At 56.8% G+C, this 17,668-nt stretch overlaps 1 protein-coding gene across 2 annotated transcripts; it reads left to right on the top strand.

The window, feature by feature from the left end:
* The first annotated feature begins 1,390 nt into the window (after positions 1-1,390).
* On the top strand, positions 1,391-16,108 carry PDLIM4 (PDZ and LIM domain 4). 2 transcript variants are annotated; one of them, XM_005557720.5, is made up of 7 exons: positions 1,391-1,561; positions 6,334-6,485; positions 10,274-10,355; positions 14,702-14,880; positions 15,089-15,252; positions 15,575-15,692; positions 15,801-16,108. In XM_005557720.5, the coding sequence occupies exons 1-7, from the start codon at positions 1,469-1,471 to the stop codon at positions 16,003-16,005; spliced, it is 993 nt and encodes a 330-aa protein (XP_005557777.2). In that variant the 5' UTR covers positions 1,391-1,468; the 3' UTR covers positions 16,006-16,108. The 2 variants fall into 2 exon arrangements, with proteins under 2 accessions (XP_005557777.2, XP_045250831.1); XM_045394896.3 differs by lacking the exon at positions 15,575-15,692.
* The last annotated feature ends 1,560 nt before the right edge of the window (positions 16,109-17,668 follow it).

The raw sequence follows: 17,668 nt of genomic DNA on the forward strand, positions 1-17,668 counted from the left end.
CCTTCCACCTTTCTCCACTTGTGGTCTAAGTCTGCATGGGGCTGAGCAGAAACCTCCTCCACGACAAAGTGATGGAGAACAGCACAGTGGCTGGTGCTCTAATGGATTCAGACATGCGCCCACACACACACACCCCAAATGCACTCCCATATACACCCTGCTACCACACACCACTTGTTTCTCTCCCAGTGAAGAGATAGCAGCATCTTGCCTCCCACGGAGGCACCCACATTCTACCCTGAAGGGCCACTCCCTTCCTTGGACTGCCCTAGGTTTGTGCCTCTCAAGCAGTTCTCCTTTTTGGGGGTTGTCAGAGACCCAGCAGACTCAATTCATCCCACCACCTGTGAGGAGCCGAAGAGCAGGGTCCTTATCACAGCTTGGCTAAAAGGACACATAAGGTTAAGGATCTGGGCTAAATGAGAGGCCTCCAAAGGGTCTGGAAAAGTAAATGGTGTCGCCCTGATGTAGCCAGACAGAAGGGCCCGGAGAACCGGAGGGAGGTCAGTGGGGCCATGGCATCTGCATTGGCTGTTCAAGTACATCCCCGGAGGATAATGGTTGGGAATGGAGAGAAGACCTTGGAGAGAGAAGGGCCCAAAGTGAAGAGCTGCATATATTTCTTCCCTTCACACTGCACAGCCACAACCCCAGCCGCTGCAGCTGCTCCTTTCTCAGGAGACCTGGGGAAACAAAGCTCCTGGCAAAGGAGGAGGGGAGGGGGCTGTGCAGACAGGGAGGTGGCCTTCGAGGAGCCTGCAAGCAGCAAGAGAAGACCTGAGTGTCCTGGGGAAGTAGGGACACCTTGCTTCCAGATACAAGTCAGGGACCACCTCTTCCAGGAAGCCTTACTGGCCTCCATAAACTAGTCTGAGGACCTTTCTGTGCCCACTCCCATGCTTGGCGCTGCCTGCTGTCGTCTTGGGTCTGCGTCCCTGGCCCAGTGCTGCTCAGGCCCCTGGTTCAGAGGGTTCTTGGTTCAGAGGGCTTCTCACACGGGAGGATGGGCCGCGGGTTTGCCAGTCGGGCCCATGAGGAGGTATCTGAGCTGGGCGTAGCCCCATCCCCCAAGTGGGCCCTCCATCCCTCCTCCGGCTGGAGCACCTTCCCTAAAAGCGACTTCAAAGGGCCGGTGTCGACAGCCGGGTTTGGGTCCGCGGACGGCAAATCCGAGGACCGAGCAGGATCCAGGCCGTCGGGGCCGTCCGAACTCGGGGGTCTCAGAGCTGGGCGGGGGTGCCGGGTTGCAGGCAGCCGAGGCTGAGGGCGGATCCTCAGAGCCCCCCGAAGTGGGAGGGTCGGGCCGGCCGCGGGGCCAATCCGGGCGCGCAGGGAGCGGGGGCGGGGGCTGGGACGAGGGGGACCGGGGCTGGCTGGCCGGGGGCGGGGCGCGGCGTCCAGGCGGCGGCGGCGGCGGCGGCGGCTCCTCAGAGTCCGGTTCAAGCTCCGGCTGCGGCTCCGGCCCGCGATGCCCCATTCCGTGACCCTGCGCGGGCCTTCGCCCTGGGGCTTCCGCCTGGTGGGCGGCCGGGACTTCAGCGCGCCCCTCACCATCTCGCGGGTGAGTCTGGCGGCTGCGTGGCGGCAGGGCGGTCCCGGGTCTGAGACTCGGTCCTCGCGGTCCGCCCGGGACCCAGATCCCCGATGTATCCGAGGCTTGAAGGCGGAGGGTGGGCCTGGGTGCCCCGCATGCTGTAGAGGCGGCTTCCAGGCAGGGCAGGCAGCCGCAGCCGCCCTCCTCCCACGCTGGGCCTGTCTGCCAGATCCCGCGGAGAATCTCCCAAGAGTTCACGCACCGACCTCCCCGCTGGCCTCATCTGGGGGAGCCACTGTGGACCCGGGAAGGACCCGCGGAGATGGGCCAGGGGTCTAGACAGCTCTACAGAGGCCCAGAAACTTTTCACTCACCCCTGCCTGAAGATCTGGGGCAAAATGATTTAGAATCCCCCCTTCCCCTATCAGGGGTCCCTGCTGGCAGAGCTGGGTGACCCAGGGAGGTCTGGGGTCCTGGCTGAATCTGAGAAGAGAAAGGTCCATCCGCTTCCCACTTTGGGCATGAGTCAGTCTCTCATTCATGACCTCAGTCACCCTAAGGGGAAGTGACCAGGAGGAATTCTGGCTTCCAGGGGAAAGGGAGACTTGACTGTGAGGTTGTGAGACCCCTCCCCACAAGACGACACAAAGCCTAGGGTCAGGACAGCCTCAGGCCTGTTCCTTAAGTTTCCCAGGGCCCTGCCTTGCCCACGGAGAAGGAAAAGGAGCGGGCACAGCCCTGGAGCCTGGCTAGTCTGAGCATAGAGGAGTGGAGGAGGTGACTCAGGCCCTGTTCAAGGGGGTGCCTGTCTAGGGGAGACAGGATCCTGGCCCAGCCTTGATGTCCTCGTGTCTGGAGGGCCAAAAGAGAGGACTCAGACCCTGCCCTTGGGGGGCCCCAGCCTAAGGGACAGAAGAGGAGAGAACCCAGGCCCTGCCCTTGGCGGCTCTCAGTCTGGAAGAAGCAGAGGAGATGACCTGAAACCATCTGACGGCCATCCCTTGCTCCCACACAGGCTCATCTTGTCTTTGGGGGCCTGTGTCAGAGGCACAGAGAAGCACCTTCCCCCACCCTACTGCCACCTCTTGCCGTGGGGGCTGGGCCAAGCCGGCTGGGCTTTCAGAGACTTCTCTCCAGTTCTTGGGAGGGGGTGGGCACCAGGTGGAGCATGGAATCATGGAGTCCCGTTTCTGGGGGCCAGGGTGACAGGCAGGCCCAGCTGTCCTAGGAGGCTTCCCACATCTGCCCTCACTGCCAGGTCCCTGGGGCTGAGTGAGGTGGGCCTTCAACACATCCCAGAGCCTTTCATCTCCCTCTTTCCTATTGGATTCCTGCTGTGTGTGTGTGTGTGCAAGCCTGTGTCTGCTTGTGTGTGTCATGCTGTGTGTCCGCTGAGGGGGCTGGTGGGGGCACTAAGCAGGCTGGCCAGGCACCCTGGGCGTGAGGCCGCTGACAGGCTCAGTGGCGGAGGCTGACGGCTGCAGGCGGCAGGGAGCTGAGACATCTGTTGCCCACGCGGCTGCCTGCCCGCGGAGGAAAGGCCTCCACACGTCACAGCCGTCACAGCCTCGGCTACGGCAGCAGCAGCAGCAGCAACGGCCTTGTTTGGAGCTGATTGGGGATGCAGGCCCCAGGCAGGCGGGCAGTCTGGGAGAAGGTTTGCCAGGAAGAGCCTCCCTTGTCCCCCAGAGTCACATGGCAGCAGCTCAGGCCCTAGGAGCCAGGATGGCTGAGGTTGGGTTTGGGTGGGATCTGGGGAGATTTACAGTGCTGGGGAGGCACAGGCCACAGCTTGCCTCGCAGGTACCTCCGGGGCAGGTCTACAGGGACTGAAGATATGTGGGAGTGTCTTCACCAAGGGGGCTCAAGATCCAGCCCCTCCCTTGCTTCCAGGACTTCCCCTACCCAGGACCCAATAGGGAGGGACAGCCTCACGCAGACAGGGAGGAGGCTGTCAGCTTGGCAGGGCTGGGGGCTTGCAATCTCAGCCGATGAAGCCTCGGGGAGTCCCAAGAACATCATCTGGGGCTCCTTCCCCACAACCTATAATGATGGCTGGCCTTGGCCAAGCATCCAGGGTGTGCCAGGCCCCACCCTAATGCGTGTTGTTAACAGCTCCCTCCAGTCCCTGGAATGAGCACCACCTTATGTCCAGCCTCCTGTGGGGGCTTTACACGCTCTGATTTTCTCAAGTAGTCCTTACAACAGCTTTTAGAAGTAAGGACTCCCTCTGGCCTTACATAGATGGAGACCCAGGCACAGAGAGGCTAATGTAATCGACCCAGAGAAGCAGAGTGGAGACAAGAGGAATCCAGGCAGTCGAGTTTGCTGTGACTGTGTAGGACAATGTGGCACCTGGTTCTGACTTGGACTCCTAGCCCACCACAACATCTAGACTGGGTGGATCAGGGGCTGGGAATGCAGCCATTACCGGTGAGGGGCTGATTCATGCCCTCACCGCCCACCTCACTTCACTGTTCTTGTCTCTGTTCCTTCTTTCTGTTTATCCTGTGCTTAGGAGCTAGAGGGATCGGCCTGAATTCCACTCTGTCCTCTGACTTCCCTGCTTAGAGCCCTCCATGGTTCCCAACCACCCAGGAGAAATGCCAGCTTCCCACTCGGGTGTACAAGACTCTGCAAGATCTGTTCCCTGCCTGTTCTCTGACTTCATCTCTTCCACTCTCCCCTCATTCGTGATGCTCAGGCCATACAACCTTCCTTCTACTTTCTCTCCAGATGTGCCATTATACATGCTGGTCCTTCTGCCTGGAACACTGTCTCTCCCTCGGATACCCTCTTTTCCCTTACCCCTTTTGGAAGAAAAGTACAGGTGTTAAAAGCGTAGTTTTAAATTTGGAACCGGGTGGCCTGGATTGAAATCTTGATTCAATCTTTTATCAATTAACTATCCTTCTGTACTTCTCTGGACCTCCATTTCCTGATCTAGGAAATGGGCTTGCCTTCAGGATTAATGAGATAATGCATGTCAAGGTGGCTGGGAGAGTCACAATTTCTTGGCCTCACGCCCTCTCTGACCAGAACTCCCCTAGCTCAATAGAGCTGGCAGCATCCCAGCCACCCCTGCTTTCAAGAAACTTCCTCCGCCCACAGAAGCCTGAATGCACCCCTTGTGCTGCCTGAGTCATCCTGCCGCAGTTAGCCGCCCCCTGAAGAAAGACTCCTCTCCAGTGTGGGGACTAAGGCATGGCACCCCTCCCCCAGGCTTCTCTTTCTTCCTCTGTAAAAAAGGGATGAGAACAGCCTCTGCCTCACCAGGTGGTTGAGGGCTTGCTGTGAGCTAGTTATGGGTAAAGCATAGAGCCCAGGCCCTGGCACAAGGCAGGTATCCATGAAGGGGAAGAGGCGGAGGAGGGCCTTGAGGGGAGGGTGGGATGGTGCCAAGTGGGTGTCTCCCCCAGGATGACAGGCTTGCACAGGTGCCCGGGCCCTACAAGTGAACATTCATGATTGCCTGGTTGGCTGAGAGTGTCATGCTTCAGAAGAACGTTTCCTTGAAGCGCCTACTTCAGGGCAGGTCAGCTTGGGCAGTGCCAACACCAAGCCTCCAGCCAAGGAGCTGCCAGCACCTCAGCTTTGTCCACTCACTACTGAGACCTGGCTGAACTGAGCCTAGCTGGGCTTCCAGGAGTTCCCACCAGTAGGAGCTCCCACCCAAAAGAACGAGGTCACTGGCAGCTTTTGAACCAGCTGGGCACTGGCTGGAGAGGCTGGGTAAGAAATCTATTTCTAAAGGCTATGTTGGGGCCAAGGCAGGGTGAGGGGTGCTCCACTGCCTGGATTCCCCTGGGTTGCTTACTTAGGTATCTCTGCGAGTCTAACTCCACTCCCCATCCTAGCCTTCTTCCGTTGACCAGCATTGTAAGAGCTTCCAAGTGTGAACACTGCTTGACCCTGAGAGGTCAGTAGTGGCACTGAGGTAGCCTGAGTTCCTGTCCTGCAGGGGAAATAGAGCTAGAATTCTGACCCCCAAGTGCAGGCTGGCAGCTGGAACTGGATGGCCCTGGACTTGCCCAGGGAGGTGATGTTCAGACCTTCCCATTTTAATTACAATGAAGTATTAACATGAACAATGTAGGGGGAAAGGTGGTTATGGGAGCACACAGGGTAGTGAGATCCCAGAGAGGCTCCCAGAGGAAGTGGCGTCTATGGTGAGATCTGAAAGATGAGGATGTGGGAGTCAAAGGAATGTTCCAGGTAGAGGGAACAGCTTTTGCAGAAGTGTGGAGGTGAGTGACATATGGTACTTCTGAACACCCCATAGACATTCACATGGTCTGGACAGAGTGTGGGTGTGGAGGTGGGGATGAGAGTTGAGATCAAGCAAGTAGGAAGGCAAGATCACTAAGGGTTTGAATGTTAGGCCAAGGGGTTGGTCTGCCTGGCTGGGGCCTTGTCTGTGTAGGGTATCTGTGACACGTCCATGCTCTGTATGTATCTGTGAGCACATATGTCTCCATGTGTCTCTGTGGCCCCTGCATGTCCTTGGGCACACATGCAGGCTGCAAGAACAACATCCACTTGTCCCAGCCCAGAGGAAGCCCTTCTCGTATATCCTCATGCCCTGCCAAGCCTCCAGGTGCTGGAGTTGGAGGTGTTTCCAGCAAGGCTTCAGCCAGGCTACATGGGGACCTCAACCAGCCTCTCGGCTTGCCCATCCACAGGCCATGCTGGTAGCAGGCCACACTGGCTAGGTTCTGAGGTTGGAGGAGGCCTAGAGTAGAGCTTGCAGCAAGGCCACATCATGACTGTGCCCAGTCATCTGGCTTGTCTGCCCGCAGGTCCATGCTGGCAGCAAGGCTGCATTGGCTGCCCTGTGTCCAGGAGACCTGATCCAGGCCATCAATGGTGAGAGCACAGAGCTCATGACACACCTGGAGGCACAGAACCGCATCAAGGGCTGCCACGATCACCTCACGCTGTCTGTGAGCAGGTATGCACAGGTGGGCTGGGCTGGGAGGATGGCGGGACGAGGTGGGCAGTTATGGGCAGCCAGCATCTTGGGTGAGCACAGCTTCACACAGCTCAGCTCCTGGGCACCCCATCCAGGAAGAGTCCCAAGGAGTAGTACTTTCATGGGGTCCTGGCAGACACTGTTTAGAGCTGTAGCTTAAGAAGGGAAGAAATCCCCTTTTAACTTAGACTAGAAGTGTGTTGGGGCACTTACAGCAAGTGTTGCAGGCAACTGAAATAGGACCTTGAATAGTCTCTGGGACATTTGTTTCAGTCCTTTCCCCTCCCCTGAGTGACCAGTGTGATGACCGTTTCAAAATAGTTTCTTGTGCAACACCTCATTTAACCCTCATTTACCAACTTAAAAAAGGTAAAATTTAGTGTAGTCCCCACTTCACAGATGAGACAAGTGAGGCTCAGAAAGGTTAGAAGGTGCTTAAAGTCACATAGAGAGGGAGTGGGGTAGCAAAATTTGACCTCAGGGCTCTCTCCTAAGACTACAGACCCTTTACTTGGCTGCTGACCACTCCTACCAGCCCCACAGCTGCCCTGCCACAGCTGTCCCCACGGTGGCCCACACTCTGCCCTGGTTAAATACGGATTTGGGAAAAGTTCGTGCTATGGACTGTGTAATGCTGTGCAGCCGATCAAGAAGGGAGGACAGGGGGTTGCCAAGCCCCATCTGTGCCCCATAAATGGTCCTGGGATGGAAGGTCCACCGGGGGTGGGGGTAGGGGGACCCAGCCTTGCTCAGGTCCTGGGTCTTTACTCTGAAAAGCAGTTGGACTAAGCCTGGCTGAGTGGGGTCTCCCCACTCCCCTGCCCATCTCGATCCACAGAAGTCAGGCATAACTTATCAGCTCTGCCATGTTCACTGCTGATGGGGACTTCCATGACCACCTGTGGAAGTGTGTGGGCAAAGCCTCCCCAAACCACAACACAGCTAACCATGCCTCTGAGCTGGCAGGGTGGGAGGTGAGCCATTGGCTTGGAGCCATTAAACATAGTGGAAAGGCCTGTGAGGTCGCCCTTGTTTGTGCTTGGCCCATGGCCAGATCGGGGTTGGGGTCAGGGCCCCTGGCTGTGCCCGTGGCACTGAGTGGGCCCAGCTGCAAGTCCAGGACCTTGTATGCTCTACCTGGCACATGGTGAGGATGCTCCATCTTTGGAGTTCAGCAAAGCTGGTCCTCATCCAGCCTCTGGAGCCTTAGGTGCCCAGATGACCTCTATGAGCCCGGGTTTCCTTTCTCATAAATGGATCACATTCATCACCCTCCTCCAGACTGAGATACAGGCTGGATGGGGGAAATGTCAGCACTGCTCTGCCCATGAGTGGCCTCTGAAGCCTCCCCGGCTTGGCTGGGATCCTGGCCTCTGACTCACCTCCAGCCTTGTCTCTGTGTGACTGAACAAGGGCAGCCCTAGTGGTAGTGGAGTAGCGGGGAGGAGTGCCTCAGAGGGGGCCTGAGTCAGGAGCTTCCCAGAGTGTATGATGTCAGGGGAGGGTGGTGGGGTGGAGGTCCCCCTCCTTCTTTCCTTCCTTCCTTCCCCGGTCCTTTGTTCCAAACCAGGCATGGATGGAGCCAGAGGTCCACTGACCTGTTCCACTCTGGGCATTTCAGCCCCAAAATGTCACTGGCCATGGAGCAGATGAGAGCACATTCTCTACTATTACAGAGCTGGGTTGAGAATTAGGCTGTGCTGACACATAAAGTTACCCATAAAAGAGAGAGAGGCAGAGAGAACTCTGCTGTGCTCCAGCAAGTGATTTAATGTCTCGAGCCCATAACTTCCTCAACCAAAAATAGGGACCATCTTGTGATCTGGACACTGAGTGATGATGATGTACCAGGCCTGCTCAGTCAGAGTGAAAACCTGAGTCCTGCCCTGCAGCCCCCATCTCCAACCCTCACGCATGCAAACTGTGGGGAATCAAGACATGAGGGCCACCTTGACCCTCTGAGCCAGCATTTCTTCTACTGGACACTTTCCCACCTGCAAGCTTTCTGACTCTGCTCCCTATCTTGCCTGCTATGCCAGGACCTATGCCTGGGCCCAAAAGACACTCCCCCGCCCCCACGACACACACCCACACAGCAAGGGCTCTGCACAGAATCAGCCTGTTGAGTTGGCTGGAGTGAGCTACTCTGTGCTCTCACTCCCACGGTGACCAGCTTCCCTACCTGCCCTCTTGTGTACAGCGAGCTCTAATCCCCCCACAGACTTCCCCATAGAATGAAAAGTGTATCAAAGGCCCAGCTTCCCCAATGGGCTTGTTTTGTTTTGAGCCCAAAGCCAGGTATCCAACAATCCAAGCAAAATCACACTTCCTGGGCATGTTCTATAGGTCCAGGACCTTCCTGACATCAACTTCAACACTGAGGCCACTGATGGAGTCCCTGTTGTCCATCACATGTGGCCCAAGGTACCTTTGCACAGCCTACTCTTTGCCTGTCATTTTGTTTAAAGAGCCCAGACTGTGATGGGGGTTGACGCATGATTAAGCCTTTCATTCTGATCTGATGCATTGGGCCACATTAATGGCTCTGGGTACTTTGTGCCCTTTGACCCTTAGATGTCAGGCTTTTACTGCTCTTCTGGGCAGAGCTTCAGGGAAGTTTAAGGCCAAATAGCCACACAAGATGTCCCAGCTTTATCCAAGAGAAGCTCTGAGTAGGCAGAGGCCACAGTTAAAGCTGTGAGTTAGGGTAGCCACTTGGGAGCCTGCTTGAGGGGGCTAGAGACAGGGACTATGGGGCTGGTGTTGCCCTGGAGTAGCAGAGCTCTAATACAGAAGGCCTGGAGTAGAGAGGTAGCCTCCAAGGGACTAAGGAATGGGCAGAGGCAAGGAAGTGCAGAGTATGGACCATAGGCGTAGACAGATTATTAAAACCCTCAACTGAAGGGGCAGAAGTGGCAGGGGTAAGCTACTATGTCAGTAGTGAGACCTCGAGAAGCCTCAGGAGGCTTCGTTGGGTGAGTTGGAGGACATTATTCCCCTTTGGTCTAACCAGCCTCACTTCACACCCACCCACCAGTCCAGGGTCCATGCCCCTTCCTGGCCTGCCTTCTCACAGGGCTACTGAGTGATAGGGCTGGGCCCTAGGCATGTAGCCTCTCGGCCTGCCTGCCCTGCCTATGGCAGGTTTACGATGTTTTTCTCCCTCCTGAGTGGTGTTTGGCTTTTGGTTTCTATGGCGAAGCAGGAATTTCCTAATGGCCTGTTTCCCATCTGGGCTGGGCAGACTCAGTGATGACTCTGCCGGCAGCAGCAGCGGGAGGAAAGACACACCCCTCGGAGCCTCCATTCCACCTACCCCAGAGCTGATGGACGCCTGACCCCACACCCCTCCAGAGGCATCTACGGATGCCCAGAGGATGAGTGGATAGGCTTCTAGCTGGTCAATGTGTGAGGCCTGACTTGCAGTGCTGTAAGCTGGGCCTCTTTGAACTGAGCTTCTGTAGGCCACGAAGAGGGTGGAAGATTAGGGAAGCCACAGGGCTTGTCCTGCAACCTCTCCAGGAACAGACCAGAGAGGGACTGGGCAGCTGATGGGGGCAGAAGCATATAGCCCTGCCCCAGGAGGATGGCAGCTAGAGTTGTGGCTCATTGCCACAACAGTCACCATTGTGGTACAGGGGAAAGCACTGGAGTGGTGTCCTTCTACCTGCAGGGCACAGCCCAGAGCCCAGCCCCTCTTGATCCTGGCTCCCAGGCATGGTGGCCTTGGTAGGAGACATATCTGACCATCACAATTTCTGCCACAGGCCTGAGGGCAGGAGCTGGCCCAGTGCCCCTGATGACAGCAAGGCTCAAGCACACAGGACCCACATCGACCCTGAGATCCAGGTATGTACAGACACTGCCTGGCCTGGCCTGGCTCAGAGTGAGCCCAAGGTAGAGGGGCCAGCATGCAAGTTCACCTGCACTGAGTGTCCTCACTGGGGCTCTCAGATACCCAAGACAAAGACTGAAGCAGAAATTTTCTCTGGACCATGCCCATACCCCATCCCATGTTCCTCAGATGATGAGCACCTGCGTGGCTCTGTCTCTGCTCCAGACAATCCTGGATTCTGGACCTAGGTGCCTATGACGTCCAGGAGCTGGGCTAGGCCTTGGTTTGCGGCTACCACACAGCCAGCTGGAGTTCACTGTGGTGCCCAGTAATGCCAGACCATTAAGAAGTCACTGTGCTTATAGCAGGGGAGGTTGGTGGCAGTCTCAGGCTGTGGAGTGACCTCAGGCTATGGGACACTCCTCTGGGTGCCCTATCCAAGCCTGAAGTTCTCTCCTGGTCATCCTGTGGTGCTTCTAGCAGAACTCAGGCTGCAGGCCTGTTTGCCCAGTCACCTTTCTGTATGTGATAAGAGTCATATCTCTGGTCCTGTCCTCAAGAATAGTGAGGGGATCAGGCTGTTCTAGGGCCTTGTTTTGCCATGGCATGAGGAGTAGCCAAGTGGGGATGGCTGAGGTATCCAGAGCCATCACTGGGCCACAGAGTTTGGGCAAGGAGACTGGGATGGTCTGTGATGGAGCCAGAACCATGGGACCCAGCATGTGGGACCATTGCCTCCTGAGCCTGCCTTTGTCCACCCTCTCAACATGGAAGAAAAGGGGCCAAGGCAAGGAGAGGCTTCACTGAACCAGAGGGAAGGATGTGCCTCAGCTTCTCCCTCACCATCTACCCCAATCCCATCTTGCTCTGTTCCCTACCCTGCCTGGCTGGCATCTCTGAAGCCAGATGCTTACCACCTTCCAGACAGTGCCCATTCTGGCAGGGGAAAGGGACTTAGAAGTTCTGGGCTAGGGGAAGCCAGGGGCCAAAGGAGCCCAGAGTAGTCACATGACTCAGACAAGGAGTCAAAGAGGGCTTCCTGGAGGAAGGGGTATTGAAGCCAAGACCTGAAGGCCTAGGAATGGTAAGGCAGGCAAAGGGGTATAGGGAGAGGAAGTGTGGCCCAGAGGTGAGGTGTTGCACCACAGGTTCAGAGAAAAGAAAGGTCCAGGGGAAGGGAGGGCAAGGTGGGAGGAGTGAGAGGACAGAGGTGAGAGATAAAGTGGTGGGGCAGGACCACAGAAAGGTTCTTGGGCTTCTCTATCCTGGACCTCAGCTGTTCTTACAGGGATCCACGGCCACATCTGTGTCTCAGAAGCTTGCTCTGGTGGCCCTATGGACCCCAGGCCTTAGGGGCAGGGGTACATGTTGGCATAGACAAATGAGCCAGGCTTGCCATGGGCCAGGCAGAGGGGAGCAGCATAGTGCAGGCCCCAAGCTCATGCATGAGGCCCAGCCTCCCTCAGAGGCAGCAGTGCCAGGATGGATATGACGGGGTGGGGAGGGGGTTCAGTCTTCCAGGAGAGGCTCAGGGCCGGTGGGCCTGGGAGGCTGGCGACTGTAGAGCAGCTCCCCCTGCCCCCACACTTATTCTCATTGACTCCCTTGAAGACCAGGCTGCCAGTGGCTCACACTGGAGAAGGAGGGAGTTTCCATAAGCACCAGGGCAGCCCCTCAGCTGCTGCCCCACTTTTGTACTTAAAAGGTCATGGACTCCATGGGTGGTGACAAAAACACTCCCACCCTGCCCCTGCAGGGCTGAGTCCTTACTAACACAGACACAGGGCCCATTGTCCCCATGCTGCTCCCACCCTCTGCCTGAGTGGGGGTGTTGGGGAGGGGGTGGAGCTAGCTGGAGCCATTGAGGAGGAGAAGGAAACCACAGTTGGCCCTAGGACCAGCACAAGGTGCCCTGGCACACATCCCCGAGTGGGATGGGACAGGGCCAGCTGGAACTTCAGGCCCACCTTCCCTCTGGGGCCATAGGAGAACCTCCTTCTCTCAGGCCTCCTGCGGGAACACAGGAGGTACTTGGCCTAGCCCAGGGTGGAGGAAGGATGGTAATAAGTCAGGGTTTTCTGGAGGGAATGGCAATTATGCTGAGAACCAGGTGATAGGGAGAAGCAAGTCAGGTGGAGCAGGCAGTCCTTGCACACTCAGCCTGTCCTCCCCAGACCAGCAGAGAGCTAGAACTGAGCCTCTAGGAGGTGGCACCTGCTCATCTGGACTCAGCGCCTGCCTCCAAGTTGAGTGTCCCAAAGCAGGTAGTTACCCCCATCCTGCTGAAAAATCCACTGAGGCTTCAACAACCAAGTGGGCAGCAGGCTGGTTCTCAGAGCAGAGGAGCATATGGTACGAGGTGCACCACCCACAGAGGGGGAAAATCCAGGACTGGGGGCCCAGGAATTCCCCTGACAGCCATTCATCCAATGAGTATGTGCTTTGTGCCAGGCACTGTGCAATTGTCTTATTTCATCGCCACAAGGAACCTGATGTGGAAAGCATCACATTCCCCAGCTCATAGATAAAGAAACAGGTTCAGAGAGGTGAAGTGACTTGCCCAGTTAGGGGATAACCCTGGGACTCAAAATAAAACTGAGGTAGCCATGTGTGTCCTAACCACAGAGTTCAGGCCTAGAGAGGCAACTGCATGGGTGGCCGTGGGAGGGACAATGGCTCTGTTGCCCTGCAGTGGACCCCTCCACCCTGCTGGGTAGGGGTGAGTGAGGGCCTCCTTCCTCCCAGTCCCAGTCCCTCCAACTCCTCCCTCCCACCAAAACCTCCACCCAGAGGCCCAGCCCCACCCCCACTGGCCACAGCCCATCTGGTCCCCATTAGAGGCCAGCCCTGCCTGCGTGCCTGCCCGACAGACACATGTGTGAGAGCGCTCAGGTTTCTCAGGGGTTTTTGTTGGGCCTGATGTGAATAAGGGTTTTCCTGTTGCTGCTGCATTGATGGGGGCCACCTGGGCAGTAAGACCCTCCTGTTTGTCTGTTGGGGTGGGGGAAATGGAGGAGGGCCCACCCAACTGCTGGTCTGCCTGTTCCCCAGGTTCCCACCATGCAAAAAGTAGGGGACAGTCAGGGCAGAACCCCGCAGGCTCAACTATGCGTCAGAGCTGCCTAAGTCCAAACCAGGGCTCTTCCCACTACGATAGGCATGTTTTCCTGTCCACACTGCGCTCTGTGTCCACACTGTAGAGCAGAGGAGGTTTACATGTCACTCCCAGGCTGAGGCTAAGACCTACCCATGGCCTGGACTCAGAAGTCATCCTAAAATCATGCTGCTCTGGCTGCTAGCCCAGTCTCAGCCATGGAGGCCACCATGGCCATTCCCAGGGTGACCAGTGCTGACTCCAAGTCTCTGTAACCATGTGCGTGTGGTTAGTTTTATGTAGGAAGATTGGCAGGTGCATATGTGTTGTCCTTATGCATGTGTGTGTCTTTGAAACATACTTGCGAGAGTCTGCATGCCCCTGTTTACATTGCCGTGGGTGTGCTTGTGTGCACTTGCAAGCTGGGAACAGCACAGCTCTGGACTCTGCAGGGACAAAGATCCCCAGTCCCCACTCAGACCCACACACACAGAGATACTGCCCTCTCCTCATGGCTGAGGGGGCAGGTTCAGGACACCCCCCAAAATGTTTCAGCCATGGGCACCAGGCTGGCTGTGGGGTAGTGGGGCAGAGAGCCTTGAGCCCTAGCCTGGTCTCTGCCCTTCATCTGCTGTGCCTGCAGAAGGCTACTCATTGTGGCCTGGAAAGCAGGAAATAGGGGACAGGTGTAGGCCCAGAAAGGGCTGACCTGACAATGGCGCTCTTGAGCCTCAGCCTGCCCAAAGGGCCTTGGACACATGACAGTCAAGGACCCTTCCTGGCTGTAGGACAAGAGTTACCTTTTTTAGTTCCCAGCCGTGGGCCCACCCAGTACCCACCACAGTTCAGGCAGGTGAGAAGGCTTGGCACCAGGGCCACTTCTGCCAGAAGGCCATATACCCTGCTGTAGCCACACTGACCTTAGGCTTCTTGGGATAGTCCTGCCCCAGTACTGTCCCTTCATGAGTGGTGGTGGGCAGAACCACTGCAGGGCTCACAAGCTCAGGCTGAGTCTCAGCTGCTCAGGTTTTTGTGTCTGACTTTCCAAGGACATTTCTCATTTCTGCAGGGGCAGAACCAGTCCCCAGGCCCAGTCCTACCCTAGAAATCCCTTCCCTGACTGAGTACCACGGGCCAGAGGTGCCAGAGCAGAGGTAGCCAGCTGGCATCCACCACCTGGCACAGCACAGCAAGGTGGAGGTGGGGTGAACAAGGAATGGCCAGAGGCCAGAGGGTCTCCCAGTGCCTTAGGCCTCTCTCTCATAGGACGGCAGCCCAATAACCAGCAGGCGGCCCTCAGGCACCGGGACTGGGCCAGAAGATGGCAGACCAAGCCTGGGATCTCCATATGGACAACCCCCTCGCTTTCCAGTCCCTCACAATGGCAGCAGCGAGGCCACCCTGCCAGCCCAGATGAGCACCCTGCATGTGTCTCCACCCCCCAGGTAGCGCAGAGATGCCTTCGGTGCCATGCCCAGAGCCCATCTTAACCCTTGATCCCTCAAATCTCACCCAGTCCCATCCTGACCCCTGACACTTGATCCTTGGGTCTCAGCTGGTTGCATTCTGACTCATAAGCCTCACCAGACCCGAGTCCACAGAGTGAAGGCTGGAACTGCATCCCTTCCTCCTCTACTTCTTTCTCCCTCCCAGCGCTGACCCAGCCAGAGGCCTCCCACGGAGCCGGGACTGCAGAGTCGACCTGGGCTCCGAGGTGTACAGGATGCTGCGGGAGCCGGCGGAGTCCGTGGCTGTGGAGCCCAAGCAGTCAGGCTCCTTCCGCTACTTGCAGGGCATGCTAGAGGCCGGCGAGGGTGGTAAGACGCCTGCCACCTGTCCCCACTTGCCTTCCCACTCCTGCAGTGCCCAGGTTGCCCCCTAGCGACCCCACATCCCTCCTCCCAGTTACCTGCCCTCCTCGGTCTCTGCGGCCCGGTCCCACACCCTTGCTACACCCTTGCTACGCCCTCGTTTCGTGATTCCCACTCCACCCCCTGTCGCTGCCCCTCACCCCACGCCCGCTAAACCCATTCCCCAGTCTCGGTGCCGATGGCCCATCCGGCGCCCAACCAAACACCCCGCAGAAATGGAGTTCTGACCTCCTTACCCCGTTCATACCACCTACGCTCCGGGTTTCAGGGGAGCGGCCCGGGCCTGGCGGACCCCGGAACCTCAAGCCCACGGCCAGCAAGCTGGGCTCTCCGTTGAGCGGCCTGCAGGGGCTGCCCGAGTGCACGCGCTGCGGCCACGGCATCGTGTGAGTAACCGCCCCCGCTGCCCTTCCCGGACCCCAGCCCTCCAGGGCCCTGGATGCGGGCGCAGTCGCGAACCCGTCAGTCACTCGACGCTGTCTTCCCCGCATCAGGGGCACCATCGTCAAGGCGCGGGACAAGCTCTACCATCCCGAGTGCTTCATGTGCAGCGACTGCGGCCTGAACCTCAAGCAGCGTGGTTACTTCTTTCTGGATGAGCGACTTTACTGTGAGAGCCACGCCAAGGCACGCGTGAAGCCGCCCGAGGGCTACGACGTGGTGGCGGTGTACCCCAACGCCAAGGTGGAACTCGTCTGAGCTGGGCCCCTGCTCCCGCCCCTGCTTCTTAAGGTCCCTACTCGGCCGGTGTAAATATGTTTCGCCCTGTCCCTCTAATAAAGTTCCTCTGCTCCACCTTGAACCTGTCACCTGGCCTGCCACCCTGCTGCGTAGGCCATGCATGGCTCCCGAGTGCAGTAGCATATGCTCAGATGCCAGGAATGTCCTAGGCTCTGGGTGCAGTGGTGAGCAGGATGGGTACTATGCTGCCCTGAAGGGGGCCACAGCCTGGGTGGAAGGCAGACCTGAATCACAACGGGGCAGCTCTAGTAATACGAAGGTGAGGTCTAGGATGCTGCGTGAGGCGCGACGACAGGAGGTATGACCTGGGTGGGGTCAGGGAAGGTGTTAGCTGAGAACTAAGAGATGAGGGAGGCACGAACTCTACACGGGTGAGGGGGGGAACTGTGTGTGCAAAGGTGAGCGGGGTGTGAGAAAGGCCCCTGTGGCCATCATCGACACTAGCGGGGTGGGGGTGGGGGTGCTGGCAGCCTCTGGAGCGATTGCTCCCCTGGAGAGCGTGATTGAGCGTGGAGATCACCTGGGCCGCCGCGGGCGGTCTGCACTTCCTGGCATTCTCTCTTCCAGGTTTCTTTCACCCAGGAGCACTTTATTCTACCCGGAGACCCCCTTTTCTTCCCCTTCCTCTCTCTCCCACCAGGGGGCGCGCTTAAATTTCCAGACGGAGACCAGAAGGAAGGTTTAGAAAGAAAAGAAGACTTGCCCAGGGCAGCTTTGCCCTCCAAGAGGCTCCCTCCTGTCTCTAAGTCAATTCCACCCCTCCTTGGAGTCCCGGCTTCCACCCCTTCTCGGAGTCCTGGCGTTTACCGCGTGGTGGGTTTGCCTTGGGCCTTTCATGTCCCGGCTGCACACATCGTCTGTGAATTGTGGCTTGTTCACTCCCGAGGATGAGTCCTAGACTCCGGGTCGCGTGGATCTACCCTCTAGTTTACTTGCTCGGGACAAGAAACTGACTCGTTTTATTTAGTGCCTGTTTAGCGAGCCCAGAGTAACATACATTTGTGCTGTTTTCAATTTTGTGCTATTGCAAACCACAAAAAAACTTACCAATTCACATTCATCATCAGCAGGAGACGTTTCCTTGTGCTCCTGCCAACTCAGGATATTACGTTTCTTTTTTCATTTTTGCCAGTCTGTTAAGTAAAATATCATATGCAGTTGTTTTAATTTGCATTTCTCTGATTACCAGTGATGAGCATTCAGTCTTTGAGCATTTATGGTGTGTTTGCTGGGTGCCTAGCACTAAGGGAACAGAATGGTCCTCACTCTCAAAAGAGCAGTTCTTGTGTAAGTTACCCCAAACCCTTCACAATTTTTTTCCGAGACTTATTTAACTTCTTCTTAATGATTGGTAGGAACTTTTCCTAATTTTGTACGAATCTTTGTTACTGGATTCTGGTCATCTAATTCCCTGTTCCTGTGTAATTACTACTGTGTTGGAGTTTAATAGCCAATCTGTCCTCCTTGTTGGTCATTTACAAACATGTCAAAGCTATACTTGTACATTTCCAGTTGCCAGAATTTGAGACTGCATGCTTCAGGTTCTGGAAAAGCAAACCTCTTTGAACTGTGACCAGGTTGCCCTGAATCTAGAGACTCACTTGGGAAGAACTGGCATTAG

The sequence above is a fragment of the Macaca fascicularis genome, chromosome 6 (genome assembly GCF_037993035.2).
Source record: "Macaca fascicularis isolate 582-1 chromosome 6, T2T-MFA8v1.1".
Taxonomy (NCBI): domain Eukaryota; kingdom Metazoa; phylum Chordata; class Mammalia; order Primates; family Cercopithecidae; genus Macaca; species Macaca fascicularis.